This window comes from Glandiceps talaboti, chromosome 22 (assembly GCF_964340395.1).
Source record: "Glandiceps talaboti chromosome 22, keGlaTala1.1, whole genome shotgun sequence".
Lineage (NCBI taxonomy): Eukaryota > Metazoa > Hemichordata > Enteropneusta > Spengelidae > Glandiceps > Glandiceps talaboti.
Window position 1 is genome coordinate 12,982,822 of NC_135570.1, and position 13,966 is coordinate 12,996,787.

The 13,966-nt window shown below is 35.7% G+C and overlaps 1 protein-coding gene across 1 annotated transcript in view; it reads left to right on the forward strand.

Annotated features, from left to right (window-relative positions):
* Positions 1 to 476: 476 nt before the first annotated feature.
* The window catches only part of LOC144451988 (phosphoinositide 3-kinase adapter protein 1-like), a 33,093-nt gene continuing 19,603 nt past the window's right edge, over positions 477 to 13,966 (forward strand). The window contains exon 1 of the mRNA XM_078142934.1: positions 477 to 741. Within this exon, the coding sequence (XP_077999060.1) occupies positions 726 to 741 (16 nt within the window). The 5' untranslated portion in view covers positions 477 to 725. The remainder of the gene's footprint in view (positions 742 to 13,966) is intronic.

Below are 13,966 nucleotides of genomic sequence, written 5' to 3' on the forward strand. Positions count from 1 at the left end.
ATCATGGAATAGTGTATACTTATTAGCACACAATTACAAGTTGTTGTGATCCAGACACACGCATAGTTTTTCTAATAATAGTGACACATGTACATTTTTGTCGATGAAAGAACAGGGGTCAACTTACCGTGAAAGTTCGCACCTCTGGTTCGCACTTGCACTACGCTCTCGCGATGTATACATCTAGACTGGAACACAGACAATTCTCTGACTTGAAGGAGCACTAGCACTGCACGTGAAGTACAAGTGACACATGTGCATGATGTGAATAACTATATACACAAACAAATTGTAACGTGTGCAAAATGCGCAGGCGTAAACCCGAATATGTATTAAACCAGACACAGGCGTTGTTTACCAGTCACATGCGTTACTGGCAACTCTCATGTCTGCAAACTCGACAACGCGCGTACTGCCTCTATCGAATGTGCACTGTGATGTTGAACCCGGAAACTTGATAAGAGTTTTCACACTACTTCCTCATCTGGCTCGGCGATGACGGAATCAGTCTATCACCAAGTTAAAAGCTTCGCCTAAATCATGAAAGACACTCGAAGAAACAGGAAAACTATTTTTCAGTCACGTTTTACATAAATATTCAGAAAGTGACAAGGAACGGATCGGTGGACGTACCTGAGGCGACGTAACCGCTGGGATCGCGAGGATACGGAAGCTCGTCACGGGGAAACACGTATACATAGTAATTTTATTATTTTATACCAGCCATGGACTCGTCAACAGGTGAGTGTCCATACGAGTGACTGCTCTGTTTTCTTCCGTCCTGTTTTGTACCTTTTTGCATTTCAGACAACAACTGTGCTTGGGCGAACTGTGCTAACGATTCGACTGAAGTCTGTACGCACACCGTCACGTATATTTCATCATGTCACGGGGCGGTTCACATTTGCAGCCGGCCAGGGATTTAAATTTTAACCCACAAGTTAATCACAAACAGAACTATCGGAGCAATAGTCTTGTAATAAATTTTAGTACATACGCGCTAATAAGTTTTCCCACCATTTAATTCCATGTTACTTTAGAGAAAGTACACTTTCAGAAGGCAGAATGACGCAACTATAAATTTGGCACAGGAATAAATTGTCGGAATGACCAGTCACCTCAGACGTTTTGCCAACTTAATTCAAATATGCCCTTATTCTTCCACCACCCGAGTCACCTCGATGAGCTATAGTATTTTGATTAAACAAAAATTAAAAGAATCTTTCCATCCCAAAATTATCCGTCATTGAAATGCTAACATGTCCTAAATTCTGAAGTCCCTGGTCGATGGTCTAGCAATGCTAGTACACGACCGCGTTTGGTCCGCCACCGATCGCTGATCTATTATGGAGTCATTATCATGATTATCAACGTAATGTTCGATACGAATGAATTACCGGCCAACCAGAGAATGTAACTAACTAACACTGGCCAGTCCCTCGTTTCAGCATGAATGTACTAGTTTATCTCCCTGATACATCCATGGTTTCACCGACGTGATACTTCAATGGTTTCAATGACATTTCAAAATGATTTTTCGTATGGCCTCCAGCTCGTCAAACGCTTTCACTGTTTAGTTCTCATTTTGCAGATAGCTCTCCGGAGACGTGTTGGAGTTTTCTGAACATGTATTTCCAGAGTGGTAAACTTCCACGTTGAAACCCCAACCAACACAAACTAAAATTAAAATTCAGAATGAAAAAACACCCGGTTCTCATTAAAATTGTGACATCAAAGTTGGATGAAAATAGTATGGTAAAAGGCCAGAGATTTATTCCAGGTTCTAGGGTAGAATCCTTGTGTTGGAACAATAGTAACAGTCCCCATATGACTGGATTTTAGTATAGACAATGCAGAGAGATGTCTATGATTCTAGACCACCTAGGTGCTTGCATTTATATTACAAGTATAAATGTTATCTTATCAATGGAACCATAGAAATATAAAACAAAAGCAATTTTTTAGTCTGGGTCAATTATTTCTATATATAGCTCTGCTAGACTACTGTGTTTTTTTAAGTTAAATTTTAATCCCATGCTGACCTTTAAATTATAAAACACTGCATAGTAAATTAAAGTACTGCTGTATATTAGTCATCATAAAACATACCTTTGTAAATATTTATTTTGAGCAACTTACAAGAACATGTACCATATTATATAAGAAAGGTATGCCATAATTTTTTTTTTAAAAATATGAACAAAAAAGTAGTTAAAAATAGAAGCATATATGTCTGCCATTTATTTTATTTCCTACCTTTGTAAATATTTATTTTGAGCAACTTACAAGAACATGTACCATATTATATAAGAAAGGTATGTCATATAAAGACTTTTGAAAAATGTGAACAAAAGAAAAAAAGCAGATCTGTCTGGCATTTATTTTATTTTGCCTGTGTAATACTGTGTAATAATATGAATTTGAAAACTTTGGGTAATCATTTCCAAAGGTTATCAGTACTTTTGTTGGTATAACACTCAAAACTGAGGCCATGAAATGGCCCAACTGTCAACAGCACAGATTATTTAGACACTCCAAATAATATTTTATCTACAGAAAATCATAGATGTCTGCATGGTGTCGAAAAATGTGCTCAGACACAAAGTTATGTCCGTGCTGCACTGGTGACCTTTTTTGACTAATTTTGCGCCAGGGCAGACTTTTTCAAGATGTTTATTTTTAAAATTATATGTATAACACTTATAATCTGACAATTTGACAGAAAAAAAATAATTAATTGATTGAGAGTGTCACATCTTTTGCAATTAAATTCTATCGACCTGCCAAGTTTGGATGTCTTATGTCTTATGCTTTGCTAAAACTATGAACAGTTTGTGACTTGGTAGCTTGTAAGAATTAAGTTATAACTTTACGTTGGTGCAGAACTGACATAACTCTGCATGTCTAAACAGGACATGACCTTTTTTGACTAAATTTGCACCAGGACAGACTTTTTGAAGAAGTTTATTTTATAAGTATAATGGATAACACTTATAATCTGACAAATTGACAATCCGACGGAAATAAAACCCCATTTATCTATTGAGAGTGTCAAATCTTTTATCATAATATTCCATTCATAAAAGTCAGTTCAGTTTTGAAGAATGATAAATCTCAGAGAATGTCAAGATATTTAATTTAAAGTTATTCTATGTGTCGTGTTTGTGATGGTTCATAATTATTACAGGAGAAATGAAGATGCCTTGGTTTTTCACTCATGAGACACAGTTTCTATGCACGCTTGCAAACACACACACACACACACACACACACACACACACACACACACACACACACACACAAGCAACACAGACAACTTCAAAGGCAAAAGAAACAGTTATAAAGGTGCCATGCACAGTGGGGATGTAGAAGTAGTCAAGAAAGTAAACAGTTGAAATTATCAAGTCCAAGTGAAATTATTTCAGCAGAAGCATGTTTGTACTGTACTGTAAAAGAATAGCAATGCCTTATCACTTTTCAATGTGATTGGGTAAAGGATCCTGCTGTGTGTGTTGTCTCTCCGGTATTGTTAACCTAGCCTCGAATTGATTTGTGTCTATCTTTGGCTTAAAACATCATGTCACATCAGTGAAACACCAAAGCAACTTTATTTCTCCTGTAATACGTTTGCGTGTGTATGTGTTGGAGTGTGAACCCATTGCATCAAGTTTTGGATTAAAAAATCTCCCTGTTACATTGTAACATAGACCCAATAAACGGTAAAATTACTTCAAAAGTGGTGAAAACTGATGATCGATGAGGTCCTCATTGAACGCATTTTACATGATTCATTAATTTGCATATTATTCTAATGAAGGTCATGTGATATTTCTGTGGTGTTTTTGCATTCAGTAAAAGGTGAAAAAATGATATAGCATCGGAATTTGGACAAATTCTGGGAGTAAAGATGTCACACATTTTACTCTGTACTTATTTATTTATAAAGAAACACAATGTGGTGACAAAAAAGAATCATTTACTTCCCGTCTAGATACATGGGTAAAATATGATAATGAGTGTATCTCTGTGTAGGTGTAATTGTCTTTTCCAAATAATATCATTAAATCTATCTGCTTTGAAATTTGGGAAATTTTATGAGCTAAATTTTTATAAAAATAGTAGAGATTAAACTTTCATTAGAAATGATTCATTTTAAAGGAAACATAAAATAACAAGTTTAGGAAATGATATATTTTCAGGAAATCATCATACTGATCCAAAAACAATGACACATTCAGAACAATGGCCTGTTGTGTTTTATTGATGCATCATATGTGACCTTTGACCTATCCATAACACTTGATATCTGTACTGGTATGGTTGATATCTCTGCATGATGTGTGTGGTTTGAATTATGTGGATGTTTGGTCTGGCTGGTTTATGCAAATCAATCTATGAATATTCATAAACATATTAATCTTATTCCAAACATATTCCATGTCAGAATTCTACCTTATCATGCTTATGTAAAGATATCTGTCTGTTTATAGTCCCCAAGACCTATAGAAGTCTTTGTTAGCATACAGCAAAGATGCTGTAAGTAAATACAGTAGAAAGTAAAAAAGAGGCAAGTTTAATTCAATTCCTAATTTTGTAGGACATGCATCACCATACAATTAAACTTACAGGAACAGGCCTAAGATCTCCACACCCCCCCCCCCCCCACCCACCTTTTGTGCCCTAGACTAGAAGAAAAGGTGATTCTTAATGTTTAACAATTATCGTGAACACTTTCATCCATTCAGTTTCTAGGAGGTATGTTCAGGAAGTTTTTCTCTAAAATAAAAAATTCATTGATTTAATACTACATATATATTATATATAAAGGTTGTAACAAATGTCTAGAGTTTTTTCAATAAAATTCTTAATTCTTAAAAGTCTTCAGATCCTCATATAAATGTGAAGTTTCTGAAATAATTATTGAATATTAACATTGGTAGATATCCTTGGAATTCTGTGGTCTGTAAGGAGACGTTTTAGTTAGTCGCTGACTTAGTATCAGTTGACAATAAAATCAGTTTGCTTGGTTACTCAGCCTACTGCTGACAAGATTATTATCCTTGTACTTGGTATCACCTCATCTTGACTACTTCATAGATATCCATCGATATCTACAAGTCTTTTCAGGCTGTATTAGTCTAGAAACAATATGTGTGGGCTCGTTTTCTACAATTTCTCTCTCCAAGTATTGTCAAATGGACAAATGCTACTGATTAAATCTATAGCTATATCTCCTGCTGGGGAAAGGCTGAACAGCACGTGTCAGTAGTATGCCATCACACATTCTGACAGGCAGTTGTAATTCAACTAATTGGTGACTTCGTTCAGTTTACCACAAACTCAACCTCCAGTTTGATAATATGCCACATGAAAGCATGATAACTTCTGTCAAGTTTACACCAACGCTCTAAACTACCACTGTCTGTAATAAAACAGAATGTCATGTTAGAGAAAGCCATTTGACTCTACGCTGGAGAAAGTCAATTCGTAGAAATTGAGCCCACATGTAGTCTGCAGACTAAGGCTGTATTTGCTGACCAAGTATGGGTTGCCCATGATTAAAATCAGCTGTTTCATGGTAACCACTGACACGCATTCTCTGAGAATTCTATTGTTGTCCTGGTCAATGATCTCATCTTGAACACTTCCATATCCATGTTGGAAGTGGATCTAGTTTCAAACCTGATAACCATAAATGTTGTACGAAAACTCCTATGATAACTGTGTGTCTTAATAAATTGATATGGTATACTCAGGGTTTTGACACACGTGCTTGGGGGTGTTGTCTGTCACTCTACTTTCACAAATAAAGTAGAGTGAAGGAGTCTAATTACCTCCCTAAGTATATCCCGGCATTTATACCTCATATACCTGAGTATACACTTGCACTCGTACATCATATACCTAAGTATATATTGGCACTCATACCTCATATACCTGAGTATACACTTGCATTCGTACATCATATACCTAAGTATATACTGGCACTCATACCTCATATACCTGAGTATACACTTGTACTCATACCTCATATACCTGGGTATACACTGGCACTTGTACCTCATATACCTGAGTATACACTTGCACTCGTACATCATATACCTGAGTATACACTGGCACTCACACCTGAGTATTCATACTTCATATACCTTAGTATACAAGTTCATATGTCATATACCTGAGTATACACTGGCACTTGTACCTCATATACCTGGGTATACACTGGTACTCATACCTCATATACCTGGGTATACACTGGTACTCATACCTCATATACCTGAGTATACACTGGCACTTGTACCTCATATACCTGGGTATACACTGGTACTCATACCTCATATACCTGGGTATACACTGGTACTCATACCTCATATACCTGGGTATACACTGGCACTTGTACCTCATATACCTGGGTATACACTGGTACTCATACCTCATATACCTGGGTATACACTGGTACTAATACCTCACATACCTGAGTATACACTGGCACTCATACCTCATATACCTGAGTATACACTGGCACTCATACCTCATATACCTGGGTATACACTCATGCCTCATATACCTGGGTATGCACTCATACCTCACATACCTGAGTATACACTGGCACTCATACCTCATATACCTGAGTATACACTTGCACTCATACCTCATATACCTGAGTATACACTGGCACTCATACCTTATATACCTGAGTATACACTCATACCTCAGTCAAAACAGCAAGTTTCACCAAAACACAACCTTGCATTGCAAGATTTTGTGTTCATGGACCAATCCTGCATCCCTTTGTATACAAGTTTATCAGTATTGTACTGCAGTGCAAATACCAGTAATCTAGAAACTAGGCCATCTGACCTGACATACTGGCTTGAAGTCAAGTTGTACAACTAGATTAGAATAGAAACGAAATGGCAAGCCTATGGGCTAAAATACCACGCTGTATGTGTACACATCAGTGTAAGAAATCACCAGTTCATATATGTATGTAATAATAACTATAAGGAGAATTTGAAATAGTCCCCAATAAATAGTGAACATCGTAACTTTGTGGGAGTATTCTGTTAGAATTTTTTATCTACTTTTTGACAAGGTAAAATATGATGTTTGTACCAAGTGAACGTTGTCAAATATTTGACATTTCAACCTGATATATAATATATTGTAAAAACACCTGACCTGTCAACTGCATGTTAGTCATTGTCTGAAATTCATGGTGGGAGTTTTTAGTAACCTTGTTTTAGACATATCTAAATTAACCAATATACAAAGGTGATGGCAATGCTACAAGCATAGAAAAAAGACCGATATGTTTGCTAGAATGGAGTTAAACTGTAGGAAAGATTTATCTAAATTAACCAAATTACAAAGGTGATGGCAATGCTACAACCTATGAAAAAACACCGGTATGTTTGCTTGAATGGAGTAAACTGTAGGAAAGATTTCTAGTACGCAATGACAAAATTTGGTAAAAAGAACTGTTACAAACAAAAGCCAGTGTCTCTGATGTAGGGTCATGCAAAACTTTTGTCAGTTGGTTTATGTCTATGGAAAAACTAAAACTTAAAAGTCACATTCAATTGCATTCTATCAGTAAACAGAGTTACAGATCAAAGTTCCTGTGGTGTTTATACTTTGATAAGTTACCAACACTAATTACATTGCATGTCTTTGCATGAAACATGTCTCATTCCTGCTTACCATGAGCAAGCAAACATACGCAAGCAAACAAACAATAGTTTTTCCGCTGTATATACAACAATAGGAATGGATAAGCAATCGTAAATCTAAGGTTTCATGAGGTTAATCTCCTAAATGCTAGCCTTTTGTAAGTTGAGGGAACAAACACAAACAACCAACCAAACAAGCAAATAAGGACACAAAAAAACAAATACATATATACACAAACAAACAAACAATCTATGTGAAAACCTTGTGTCCTCCTTCTAGATCAGAAATGCAGTAATTCTACTAAAAAAATGGTTCTGGTAATATCTTATTGTAGGTGCAATGACATGGATTTTTTCCTTAACTGGTATGTCACCTCCCCACCTACGTATGTAGTAGTGTCCATATTACAATGGTTTCACAGGCTTTAGTCATGTTAATGGAATATGTAGAAATCATTAACATATCTATTCCTCAGACTGAGCTTCGTTAAATTTTTCTTTTCTCCACAGTTGAAAAAAAAAAAATAGTTTTTTGAGATAGTAACACCAAAACAAGTCTCTTGGCTATAGTCTAGGTGATCATACATGATTGATCAAGTATATCGTCAAAAACTCAAATTAAGAATAAAATTCACTATTGAAATAGTTTAAGTTCCAATCCCAGTGGCAGTTACTGGGGCAGTAAACAGTAATGCCTGGTCGTTTTTTTTTGTTTCTGAACAAAGCGGAACAATGTGGCACAAAAAGTTTGTGATTAATAATGTCCTCCTTGACACAGAAATGTCAAGATGTAGTGTCGTAGTCATGAAGGCATCAAAACATAGAAATAAATCATGTGAGATGTTACAAAGTAGAAGGAACAAGATGAAATTAGTTCAGTAAAAAAGACTCAAAACATGGAGTGAAAATAGATTAAATAGTTAAATTATGTAAAACATAAAACTGTGTAGGAGACTACCTACATTTAGACAAAATGACAAAACAAATATCAGTTTTCAAATGAATACCCCTAAATTTCGTGATTTTCTTTTCATGATTTTTTTACTGAAAATTTCAATAATTAGAAGATCGTTAAAAGTTTCTTTTCACATTAAATTTGTTTTCGCTGTTCTACCCTTTTTTCATCATCGTAAACAACATGTTTTATGATCTCACTATGGCAACAATATCCTAGTAGAATGGTCCTCAACTCAACAAGTGGTTCTTGAAAGTGAGAAACTTATTTTGGCTCATACAAATTTTTTTATTTTTTTTTAAATCTCACCAAAAGTTTGTTTGCTAGATTTCTTTGTGTATATATCTCTTTTCAAATACACATTTAAATGTTTGGGTTATTCAATGAAAATTGGTTCTAAAGTCCTCGCAAAAAAATTTTTTGATTCAGTATGTAACTTTTTTCTTTGTTAGGTGATATTACTCATCGTGCTATGACTTGCAAATTAGTGACCAGGATATGAGTCAGATTGATTGTTCAACTTTGAAGATGATGTGATTGGAATATTTCTGGCAATTAAATCCGCCAATTAATATCTCTACATGTACTGAAATGGGTTTAGTATTACAGTTTCACTGATGGGACACAGTGGGTTGATTTTTTTTTTTTTTTTTTTTTTTTTTTTTAGAAGGAAAAAAGAATACATGACAAAACAAAGTACAAACAAACCACAATTTTTTTTTTACACAATGGATGATTGCATAATGTCGCACAAGCTCAAAACCCTCCCCAAATGGTTTGAAATTTCCGGCATTCTGACTTTAATTGTCATTTCTAAGTCATTCAGACAGTTAAAGTATGATTACAAATTTAAATTATCACCATACACTCTTATTTTTTAAAGACACTTTTTAAAAAATTTATTTGGCTGACCAACTGACCGACCGACCAATCATTTTTAAGGTGGTATGATATGAAACATAAAGAAATTAAGTATAGGCACACATATCTAGTGGACAATATCCTATATTTGGAGCCATATTCATTTTTAAATGCAGGACATAGATAGGTGTAGAAGAGGATTGCACTGATTATTGGCTATAAGAACTAGTGATTAGAAGATTATAGAATTACTGCAATCACTTGATTACGTAATTCACTTGGAAGTAGGTACTGCATTGTTTACTACTACTCTGCCAGTCCATGGATGTACATGTATTAGTGAGTCACTAATACATCCATGGGCAGTCGAGGTCTTGGTGAAGTTATAGACACAAACTAAAACTACTGTTAAAACATCAAAAATCTATTGAATGGATATTGGTTTACGTCACAATAGGGTGGCATTTCTGATGACATCCATGGTCTTGCAGAGTACATTTTGGGGACTTCACAATGTTTACACTATCTTGATAATAAGGTGATTACATGTATATTTGCACAACAAGGGCACCTGTGACTATCACCCACTTGTTTAATCTACCATATTGAAGAACAATAGTTTTAGTTTGCATCTCAGTGTCTTAGCAAATTAAGATCTTGATTGCCAGAGTGATTAGCATAGAGTCAAGCCATGTGGGGTTTTTGACTATCATCTCATCCCCATTCTCACAAACCAGAGTTATTATTTCTACCACTACATTTTGAAGGCTCGTGAAGAACGTTGCCATAAAACAGGCCATGGTTTGCGACGATGCTCATCCCCTAACCTTAAAATCCATGCGGATGTTGATTTTAAATTTTGAACAAAAATCAAAATCCTTGATAGCATGGACTCTAGGTTACTCATCCCCACAATCCCTGCATGACTTGACCATTACATAATGAACCACTGAACTCTTAATGGGGTAGTAACATTCTGAAACCCCCCCCCCCCCACCACACACACACACATACACATACACACTTCCTGATTTTTTTGCAGGAAGATTAGAATTACCCCAAGTAATTACAAATTTGTTTAACTACAAGTTAATGTGATTGTCGTGATAGCAATTAGACCATGGCTAGATAGGGAAGAAAGCCAAGAAGGCTGTTGTCTATGAATTACTATACGCACTATAATCATCTCCACCTGTAGATACAGTGATGCAGAAAACAACTTCACATGTATAGTATTAAACTAGACCACAAGACTTTAGTAATCCCTTGTAGTACTCATGTACTGGTCCAGTCTAATTCTAGAGTCAACAACTCTGTTTGCTTGGATAACATGCTTGGTTTGGTGTTGAGTGAACGGTAGTCCTGTTGCAGGCAATGTAATTTGGGACTTGATTCTGACAATTGTCTCTCCCCTTGTGGGTCACGCATGTCAGTTTATCTAGTCCAACCTGTACGCCGATTAAGTGATCCTTTTGAAATCCTGATTCCTAACAATTCTTCCTATTTTAAAAGTTGTGTATGATGATGCAGCAGAGTCCTTCAAACCTATGGAAGTGTCGACGACATCATTCTTGTAAGCTGGAGTAAATACTCCAATCATTAAAGTTGGTAGCATGAATTAGCATTATTGTGAATAGGCCTATAGTAGTTTACAAGGCTATTCAACTTTCAGAGCAGTTGCCTGAAAATGTCATAACAGTCTGCCATTTCATTTGGTAACAGTTAACAGTAAGGTGTAAAACAAAATAGTCCACATACCAGCCATTTTTGTACTTAATTACCAGTATAAAGTACAATATATTAAACATGACAACATCAGAATGTTTACAATGGTAAAATCCAAGATTTGCACCCCCCTCAAATTCGCCCAGGGCTTGTAACACTCAATTTGAATGCTAATTTATAGTCTGAGGGTTGGAATTTCCGATAACAGAGGAGGAAATCTGGTAAACTTTCCACAGAATCCTAGTAGGTGTAGTCAGACTATAGACATTGCTATTTGACTTGACATACTGGATTGACAGTGAATGACATTTTCATGCCAGATAGCCACATTTCTGGACTAGCTAGTACAGGTCGAGTACCACTTTAGTGGGAAACCCCAGTAAAACACCTTGGAAACTGTCAAAAAGCTACAGCAGTACTTCAGTTTTATGGCCATTTTACCTACTTATGATTGACAAAAATACTTGGTTATCTACCATGGCTTGACAGTCATTTCTCATAATTGTAAACACAAAAAAATCATGGTACTTATTTTTTTTCTCTAGAATGCAAAGAGTTTTAATAGATCTGAAATTGTTTTTTTTTGTTATATTTGTTTCATGAAGAATAACTGTTATTTAGTTATTATACTTGCACTGTTGTGTGTGTATACTAGTGGTATATGCTCTGCATTGCAACACTGAAAACATATTGCATACCTGTATGCAAATGATATGCAAATGAGTATGAATGGACATTCCTTGTAATCGTTGATCACACAGTGGAAATTTGATATTTAGGATTAAAACATAGAACCCCGTGCGGTGTGAGTGTCAGTGTGGGTACATAGGGGTATTTGCACACCATGTTTGCAGTGCTTTCTGCTCTACTTTCACTTGCTATACTCGTGAAAACATGGCCACAGAGAACACTGCAAGCACTCATACCCCGAGTACGCCACACACGCAATTACATGTCATGGCTTAAACCCATCTATTAAAAGTAAATCATTTTAAATCCAAAAACCAAAAGCGAATTGATTCGAAGTCGTTACTCAGTTTTCTCATGAGGAACTGATTTACCTGGATTGATTCGGTTTTAATCAGTTTTGAAAGAATTGAGGTGGGGACAAGGTTTTACAGTATTTGCGTAACCCAATATTTATATATACATTGAATGTGTCTAGTAGGATGAGCAATCTTCAAATATGAAAAAACCACAACAATGCAGAAAAACTTTTAGAACTGAACTATGCCCCTTTTAAAGGCTAGGGTTTCAATCCCAGGTTCTTGCATCATTGCCATTGGAGCCGCAAAGATTATACAGGATCATTATTCTGATATCCTGGACCAACTTATTTTATAGCTCTGTAAGACGACTATTTTTCACACATGAATTTTAATCCTCGTCTGAATTGGACTTTTAAAGTTTCAAGGACTGTCTAACAGCAAGACGTCTCTCATAGCATGGGTAGTCTCTAACACCTCACCACTCCTCATTCTGATAACTGGCTGTTTATAGTTCAAGCGTGACACTGGATAATGATAAAGAAAGGTGAAAGGGAAGGTGATGTTATGCAGTCGACTTTCTATAAAAGGTCTGTGATTTGTGTAGACATCACTTTGCATTATCTGCATGTGAATGCAAATCCTTCAACAGGCCTATTGGCAATTCACTGAATTAGCCGGAAATACAAAGTCAGCTTGATGTGTTTTTGAGGCATCCCTCCCTAGTCTGCTAGTGCAGTTTAATACTGTGCTGTGTTAATCTCAGCTCAGAATGTTCAGGGTTGGCTGAAAGGGTGTGACCACCACGACACTGTCATGATATCTTGGAAATACCAGGATCCATCTTGGAATTACCAAGATCTTAAGAAGGAAAAGGAAAACATCCCATCATCAATTCTTTACTGGCATTAAACAAGGAAAGAGGTGTAGGAATGTATCAAAAGAGAATTTTTGTTTTTCAAAAAACGATAGAATTTAATGCTTTTTTTTTGTCAAGGGTTGCATAGGTAAAATTTGCTTGAAATAAGTTCTTCAGGTATTCTTGGGGTTTCCAACTAAACCTGTATGATCAAATACAAGGTATTGAAATATATATGAAGCTTAATTAAAAATATACCATAATTTTTCTACATTTAAGTGTTACTGGGGTTCCCATCCAAGTGATGGTGAAGGCTGCTGCACTCTATAACTGTTTCAAGTTTTACCAGATTTCCACTCTCTGTTACCAGGGTTACCCATCAAAAGTATGGTACAAAGTGTGGAAATCCATGAAAGTTTACCAGATTTTCCAATGTGGTTCCCCATCATAATTTTGGTAAAGGCATGCAATCTATAGCAAGTTTTACCAGATTTTTCAGATCAGGGTCCCCGGTAAAATTATGGTAATGGAAGTCCAAGTAGCATATTTTCTATAATTGTTCCCATCAAAATAGTAGTATTATTTAAGGCACACAATCTGTATGCAAGCCTTACTGGATTGCATTCTATGATTCTAGATTCTTAAAACCTTTGAAATTAACAAAAACTCTGAAAATAGTCTTTAGAAAAGTCTAAGTTAAATGTGAAAATAAAGCATCAAGAAGTTGAGTGTTCGTTCTAGGATTTCATGATTGGGGGGCATTTTCGCCCCTCAATGCAAAATTAGGGGGTCCTTTCATTATATTTAGGCGCCAGTATAAGCAACTATGTGTAGTAAAAAAAATTAACTTACATATCACTGTTTTCTTAAAAGTATATTATAAAAGTACATTTATGCTTTGTAATGA